Raw genomic sequence first — 8,044 nt, 5'->3', positions numbered from 1 at the left:
AAGTGGTTCCTTGCTACGGCCATTTATGCTTGGTAATTAGCAGCGTGTTCCAGGCTGAAGTGCCCCTCATATTTTTTTTTTAGTTTTTCACGCTGAACCATCATTCAGGAAGTGACTGTGAAGCAGGCGCATACCTGCTTCCCATTTCTTAAGAGCCCCTTTAACGCGACCTTTTGTGTTTTGCCCCCGCCTTGAAGAATCCCCTCAAGGAAGCATGCAAAACGACAGTAGTGCGTTAGCTATGCAAACGGCGGTTGGCTAATGGAAGGAACAAAGGAGCAGGCGAGTCGGGGTGGTGGTGGAATTTCTCCTTTTGCGTCGGGACCATGAATAGGAATTTTAAAGGTCGCATTTTAAAAAAAAGAGCTTTGAGCGAGCATCAAAATTGACCCTGCATAAATGGCCTACAAGAACATAATCTGAATAAACAGCCTAAAATGACCAGGAAACATTCATAATTTTTTAATTCACACCTGTAATAAAATTGCATTACATTTTTCATAAAATAAATGTTCAAGTTTATATACAGAAAAACAGACTGTACAGATCCCTCCCCCCAATCCCCCCAAAACTCACAAACATACAGGCAATGCAGTGCTCAGCTAAGCAGGCACAACTGTACATCTAAAATTGTAACTGCTTTGTGTAGGGGCAGGGGGGAAAATACTACAATGTATACAGTCCTTTGTGGACCAAGAATTAAAAAAATATTGCAGGCAAGCTGACAGACGCCCTTCACTGCTAGTGCGGCTGAACGTCCATCCCACAGTGTTTCAGCAAAGCAGGGTTTGTTATTGAACCTGGGGCTCAAAGCTTCCGTTCAGCTGCCCCTCCTCATAGTCCATCTGGCACAAGATCATGTTGTTCTTCAGGAAAAATTTGTCTCCCACGCAAAATCTGAAATTAAAAAAAAATTAACAGATCAAAATCGACTTGCAGACATACCTCAAACCTTGCCGAAACCCCTTTTTACTAATCTCGAGTGAATGAAGCTCACTATTGCATGTAGTTTGCTATGGCTTTGAAAAACAACAACCAGGTACTTTTGTGCTTTTCCTTCACTTCTTTGACCAGACAGATCCCAGTAACTGTTTTTTTACATACTACAAGCCAGTAATTTTCTTTGATCGTATGAAATCTATATAGTACTAAAATGAGGAGTGGCTCTACCATTATGTTGCATAAGGTAGCTTGCTTGGTTTGTTTCCACCTGATAAAACTCAGAGAGACAAATTTTAAAGGGCAAAAAAATGTGGATTACTCTATGTAGTTCATATATTTACATGGGTTTTAAATTAATAAATACATTTTACTGCCATGACAGAGGGGGCACTCTAATTTTTAAAAGTCCAATTTATTCTGGAAATCCAGGCTTCTAAAGTCAGGCTTTTCAACTTGTTTGGGCCTGAGACTGCAACATGCTAGATTCTCATCATGTATCGGCTCCCTCTGATCAGGTGAAGCCTTAGAGGATGAAAAACTGTTAATCTATCTCATCTCTACAAGACTCTAATTCTAGTAAAAGACAATTATTTTTCCAAAGCTTAAAAACAAATATCTTCACAACTATACAAATCAGATTCAAGTGACATGATCGAGATGGTAGAATAGTATTCTAGTGGGGCAGAATTATAGACTTTTAAATTCACTGATTTCAGTGGTTTTATATATAACTCCACTTAGGATTACCAATGACTTCGCTTATTTTAGGTACTGAATGAGTTCGTGTGTATACCTTTCTCCTTTCCTCCTTCCTGCGATGCTTCCCCTCTTAATCTTTAATCTCATCTGTGTATATTGTAGCAAGTAAAGACTATTTCACATTGTATATTCAACACCGGACAAGCATAAAAGGCTCCCTATCTTAGATGCCATCTCTTGTTAGTCTGTCTGACATTCACATGTCCATTTTGATGAACGATGAGTGAGAACTATAGCATCATTTAGGCAGAGATGAAGTAACTTGCCAAGCGCATAACAAAGTCTAGCAGCTGAACTACCAGCCCCAAGGTGAGCTACCATGCCAGAACTAGCCTGCTTTCTGCCTACCTGACTAGCTATTACTTGAATAATAAATATGCTGACAAACATTTTTTCAGAAATATATTTTCTCCCTACTGCAAAGCCACACTTTTTCATTCAGACTGGGTTAGCTGAAATTCCACAGATTATTGCCCACTTCATGACAACCGTATTTCCACAGCCCTGAGGTGACTTGGAGTATTTACTTCATTTTATAAGCTATGAAGTCCATTCTTTGCTACCTTAAGTAAAATAGTGAGCAATAAATAAAAATTTCCTCTGGACTCTGTTAGCCTTTGAGTGAAGTTCATGGTTTTCTGTATACAGTGTAAATTGTTCTGTTTGAATGGAAATTGATAAAGAGGGTTATGCTCCTTATTTCTTTTACCAGAATATCATTTAGGTCAAAAAGTTTCAGATATCACTATTTGAACAGCCATACTGGGTAGGAAAACAGCTGTCTGTTATTTAGGTCCAATGTTTTTTGTGTGGAAAGGTGAATCTACCAAAAAGTTCTGACAAAGTAACCCAAAATGTGGGTCAAACTATATGATATGTGGTAAAGCCATGAGTACCGTATGTACTCGTGTATAAGCCGAGTTTTTCAGCCCAAAAAAAGGGCTGAGAAAGCCGAACTCGGCTTATACACGGGTCAATACGGTAGGAGAGGGGAGGGGGGAGGAGGGAGGAGGGAGGAACCATAGCGGCCTCGCCCGGGAGCCTTTCTCCTGCCGACAGGGGCCTGGAGGGGCCGGCAGAAGGTCCCTGCTGGCCGCTCCACCGCCGCACAGGCGCTCGGGCGCCTTTCTCCTGCCGGCAGGGTCCTTCCTTGGCCGGCAGAAGGTCCCTGCCGGCCGCTCCGCCCAGGCGCCCGGGCGCCTTTCTTCTGCCGGCAGGGACCTTCCTGGGCCGGCAGGAGGCCCCTGCCGGCTGCGCCGCCGCCACCCACGCGCCCAAGCGCCTTCCTCCGGCCGGCAGGGGCCTGGAAAGGCCTCCTGCCAGCCCAGGAAGGCCACGCCGCCGATTCGCCGCGTCTCCCGGTAAGTAGGGGGTTCAGGGGCTCTTCCCCCTCCCCCCCTTGGATGGCACTGGGGGTGGGGTGGGGGTGGGGTGGGGCGGGAGGGCTTGGGAGGCGGCGGGAGGGTGACCTGGGGCAGGGGCTCTGCGCTCTAAAATGGCGGCCGGCATTTTAGAGCGCAGCATTGCCGGTAAAGGGAATTTCTTATTGACCCTCGGCTTATACGCGGGTCAATAAGAAATTCCCTTTTCTGGCCTCAAATTTGGGGGGTCGGCTTATACTCGGGTCGGCTTATACCCGAGTATATACGGTATATTTCCTGATGTATTTTTTAAATCTTAAAAATCAGCCACAGAAGTTCCCAATTTGGACTGGAGCTGCAGAACAGGGTGAGAGGAGGTTAACCCTTTCCCTCATGCTGTTTTGATGGTAGAAGCACCCTCCCTCTCTGAGCCATTATTAACACAAGCAGAAAAACCCAGGCACCCAATATTGTACCTGTCCCTACAGCGGTAACAGCAGCTCAGGATGGTGGGGCCACTTCAAGGGAAAATTGCTTCCAGGTTGCTGCAGGTGTCTCTGCATTTATACAATAAAACACTCTACTCCAGGGGTGTCAAACATACGGCCTGCGAGCTGGATCCGGCCCCTTGAGAACTCTTATCTGGCCCATGAGGCAGCCACCTCCCGCTCCTGGGTTGGCGAGGCATGGCCCAGCCCAACGACATTTATATCATATCCAGCCCTCAGAACAAATGAGTTCGACACCCCTGCTCTACACAATCTCTAAATGTTAACCAAAACTATGCAGCAAAACCTTAAACGTTTCCCACTTATGCATGTGATTTGCCTTGGATTTGCTGCTCTCTAGATGGACATTTTCCCTATCCGAATTCTCAATACTCTGCATGGGGGCTTATTTCTGGATTCTGAGAATTCAGATGAGGAAAATGTCCATCTAGACTAGAGTGTGGCAAATCCAAGGCAAAATCTCCCATATATAAATGGCTTTGATATAATGTGACACCTGATATCAGCATCAGCCTGAGACATTGCTCATTTTCTCCTAATCCACAGGTTATGTACATGTTTAAGTTGCAAGACATTTTAAGGTATAAGTTGAATTAATAGGTTGGGTAACAGTCAGCCTATTTCCAATCTCTTGGAGGGCACGTTAAGTCTCTTTTAACTCCTCCCAAGGTTTAAAATTTTGAATTCGACTAAAAACAACAACCCCTACACAAAACAACAAAAACACTTGTTAAATCTGCTCCTTGAAATTTGCCCTAAAAGTCAAGTCTTCTCCAAGAGTTTTGCTGAACTGGAAAGGTTTTCCTTGCTGACTGCAAACAGACAGCTGCTGACTCGCTTCTTATTTTAGCCTTAAACCGAAAAGGCAAAAACTGAAGGAGTAGTAATACAAAATGAAGATTAAAGTGTTGCCACTGGCACAAAATGTGTGTGCTTGACAGCTGCCTCTTGCCAAATCAGCGGAGGTTTAGAGTGGCAGCGTTGGAAGACCCTGCAAAGCATTCAAAAATAGTTTATGTTTTAGAAATGACAGTCCTGGAAGCTTGCGGGCTGGAGTTGCAAAATGGGGTCAGATTAGGCCCTTGAAGGCCTTTTTCGCCCCTTACATGGCAACAAACTGGAGTTTGCTAATAATTCTACACATGGCAAGAAGCTACAGTCAGTCTAGCTACATGCTGAGGATACTAGCATGATGCAAACTTAATTTATTTATTTATTTATTGTTTCAATTTAATACCCCGCTCCTCACACAGCAAATTTATCTCCCCTCCCAACAAAACAAAAGGGGGAGTTTTAAAAGCAGTGAATGATATGGCATGGCGTTCTTGTGTTAATAGAAAAAAAAGGATTAAACAACCCGCTGGGCATGACCACTAGGGATGTGCAAAAAAAAAAAAAAAAAGGCACTTTTTCAGCTTCAGGTATATTGGACCTAAAAAAAATCCGTATTCCTGATATTTCTGAATATTGAATACCAATATGGTATGGGGGGGGTGTCCAATTTTTTTGGCTCCATTATTTCCTGTGGGGAATCTTTCCAGGTGGCTGGGGGGTTGTTTTTAAAGGTACAGGCACCAAAATTGCAGTGGAGCTGCTGGGGCCTAACCCCCAAATTTCAAGTATATTGGACCAAGGGGTCCAATTCTATGGGCCCCTGAACAGGGTGCCCCCAGCCATCCTCTATTATTTGCTATGGGGGGGGAACCTCCAAGCTGCTTCCAGGGCAAAAGCCATGCCTGCAAGCAGCAATCACTGGTCATATGTCTCCCCTGGAAGAACCAACACAACAAGCCCAACAGAACCCTTGCAGAACCCAGTAATCCAGCACAACCACAAGCCAATGTGCCAAGCCAAAGAAAACCAAAATCAAACCAGAGAATCTCTGCAGTGGAAACTCAAGGTGGGGAGCATTTTTGCAAGCTCAGCAGAACCAACTGCAATGTACAGAATACCCACCAGAACCAGTAGTGCAACCTGAGCAAGACTAATGTCAAACTAAAGAATCTGTATAGTAGAAACTGAAGGGGGCACTTTCACAAGCCCAACAGAACAAATGGCAATGTGCCGAACACCCAGCAGAACCCAGTACCACTGTGGTAGTTCAAGCTCAACTGGACTAATGTCAAACCAGAGAATCACAACAGAAAAAAATCCAAGCAAGGGATGTGAGGTTTGCCAGCCCAACAGAACCAATGGCAATGAATACAATGCTCAGCAGAACCCAGTGCTGCTGTGGCAGTGCAAGCTCAACAGAACCAAAATGAAACCACAGCAGAACAAATCCAAGCACTGAGCAATACTGTAAAAACCGAGAAGGGGACACAAAGATACTCTGGCAAAGAAGGGGGAAAAACTTGCTTGAAACTGACAAATACACTTGAACTTGACATAAGCAGCATGGTAAGCCCATAGACCCCCCCCCATGCAAAAACCGGGGGTGGGGGGGACCAGTTCCTGGGAGCTTGCAAACATTGGCTCCCTATCTTCCTGGTAAATCCTGAACATTTCTGGGATTTTTCAGGACCATTTTTCCGGAATCCCGAAAAATTCCTGGATATATTTCGGATACTGACTATACCTGAAAAATACTGATAAGGTATATTTTCAGCTCGGCTATATCTGAAAGCACACCCCTAATAATCATATCTCTGGGTATGCAGAAGCCTTCCTTAGTGGGAGTACAATTCGCCTTGGCAGCCAAGAAAATACAGGCCAGAGCTGTGCAAGTAACATGCTTTGCGAAGAGGAAGGATGGGATGGAGATAAGACATACACAGACATTCCATGTAAGGGTCTGCTATACCACCTGGGCCTGTGAGTGCCTTCCAGGCATGGGGAGGGAAACAGAGCTGTGCATGGGATCTGTCCATTGGCACTGTGCCTACACGCCTTGGTACCACACTCTAAAGTATCTGGCCCAGTGAATTATACTGTCATGCTCAGAGAAGGGTCTGAAGACACATAGAAAGTTAACCAAGTCTGGACTTGTACACTTTGGGAATGAGGGACTACCGGAAGCCACCTAGAAGCCACTCTGTGCTTTTTGCAGGAAGAGCCGGGAATGTCTAATAACAGTAATAATTTGCACTGGAAGTACTACCTGTGACAAAGTCCTCAGGTGCATGCAACAGTGTGCTGCCAATTCAATGCTATGCTAACATCATAGGGAGTTTCAAAACTAATACCATATAATCAAACTAACGAATCCAACCTGCTACAATTAAACTTGTACTTAAATCTTATAAACTTACTATAGTGAAGTGAATAAAATTTCACAACGAAAGGGATCAGGTCAATTGTCTCTGAAACTCTTTTCGAATGCAGCCTATGATTTTTGAAACTGGGCTTAAAAATGTAAAACTCAGCTCTCCACTAACAAACTGCATCAGTTATTGCTAGGAAATAGTTTACAGGTAATAGTTAACATTGCCAGTAACACTAACAGTGCACTGCAGAATATAATGAATGGAAATAAGAGTCCTGAAGTAATTTTTAGTCTGTGGTTTAAAAAAAAAAAAGTGTATTCGCAGCACAGGCCAGTAATCTTCAATGAATTTCACTTTTGATCACATCTCTGGATGACATATTTTAGGAAAGAAACAATGTGTGTGTGTAAGGTACTGTCAAGTCACAACCAACCTGTGCACCAACAAATGAGCGCCTATTCCATTTTAGCTTTAGAAACTTTTGGTTTTAAATTGTATATTTTGCCTTTTGAATATTTTTTGTATATTCTTATTGATATTTTATGGTGTTTTTGTGTTGTTAGCTGCTCTGAGCCCGGCTTTGGCCGCGATAGAGAGCGGGACACAAGTTCAAAAACAAATGAAAAATCAAAAACTTGTGGCAACCCCAGCTTTCGAGGCAAGTGGGAATCAGAGGTGGTTTGCCATCGCCTTCCTTTGTGGAGTCTTCCTTGGTGGTCTCCCATCCAAGTACCGACCCTGCTTAGCTTCTGAGATCTGACATGATCAGGGTATACCAAGCTGCCTTCCTTTCCAAACAAACAATAAACCTTTTGATTGCACACTTCTTAGCTTTTTAAAAGTGCTCTCTCTCACTCTGTTTGTGGGGGGATTTAAAATTCTAGAGGATATTGCTGACAATGTTATTTAGCATAAACAAGACAGTAACAGCTTTTGTTATAATTTATTCTAAAAATAATGTTAGTTTCCATTAAAATATTTCATAAGACCTGAAAGACAAGAAATGCCAATATTCTGTATCCCAGTGGAGTGCTGTGTTGCAGAAAAAAATAAATCAGTTCTGGGGCATTAAACCCTTTTTTTGGGGGGGGGTCAAGAGTTCACTTTATCAGATCTATGGAGCAAATTCTCCGTCAGCATACACATTTCCCTATAGAGAGAGGGAAAATGTGAACAATAAATTTCAGGGCCTTTTACTCCCACTATACTCACGACGTATCTAAAACCGGCAGCACTCCGTTTAAGAGGGCAATCCTAGGCAGGTCCA

General features: G+C 43.6%; 1 protein-coding gene across 3 annotated transcripts in view; it reads right to left on the bottom strand.

The window, feature by feature from the left end:
• Window positions 1–438: 438 nt before the first annotated feature.
• The window catches only part of LMO1 (LIM domain only 1), a 120,961-nt gene continuing 113,355 nt past the window's right edge, over window positions 439–8,044 (bottom strand). For all 3 annotated transcript variants that reach the window (XM_056850889.1, XM_056850888.1, XM_056850890.1), the window contains exon 4: window positions 439–897. In XM_056850889.1, the coding sequence (XP_056706867.1) occupies window positions 792–897 (106 nt within the window). In that variant the 3' untranslated portion in view covers window positions 439–791. The remainder of the gene's footprint in view (window positions 898–8,044) is intronic.

This window comes from Euleptes europaea, chromosome 6 (genome assembly GCF_029931775.1).
Source record: "Euleptes europaea isolate rEulEur1 chromosome 6, rEulEur1.hap1, whole genome shotgun sequence".
Taxonomy (NCBI): Eukaryota; Metazoa; Chordata; class Lepidosauria; order Squamata; family Sphaerodactylidae; genus Euleptes; species Euleptes europaea.
This window is presented reverse-complemented; position numbering and strand designations above follow the sequence as displayed.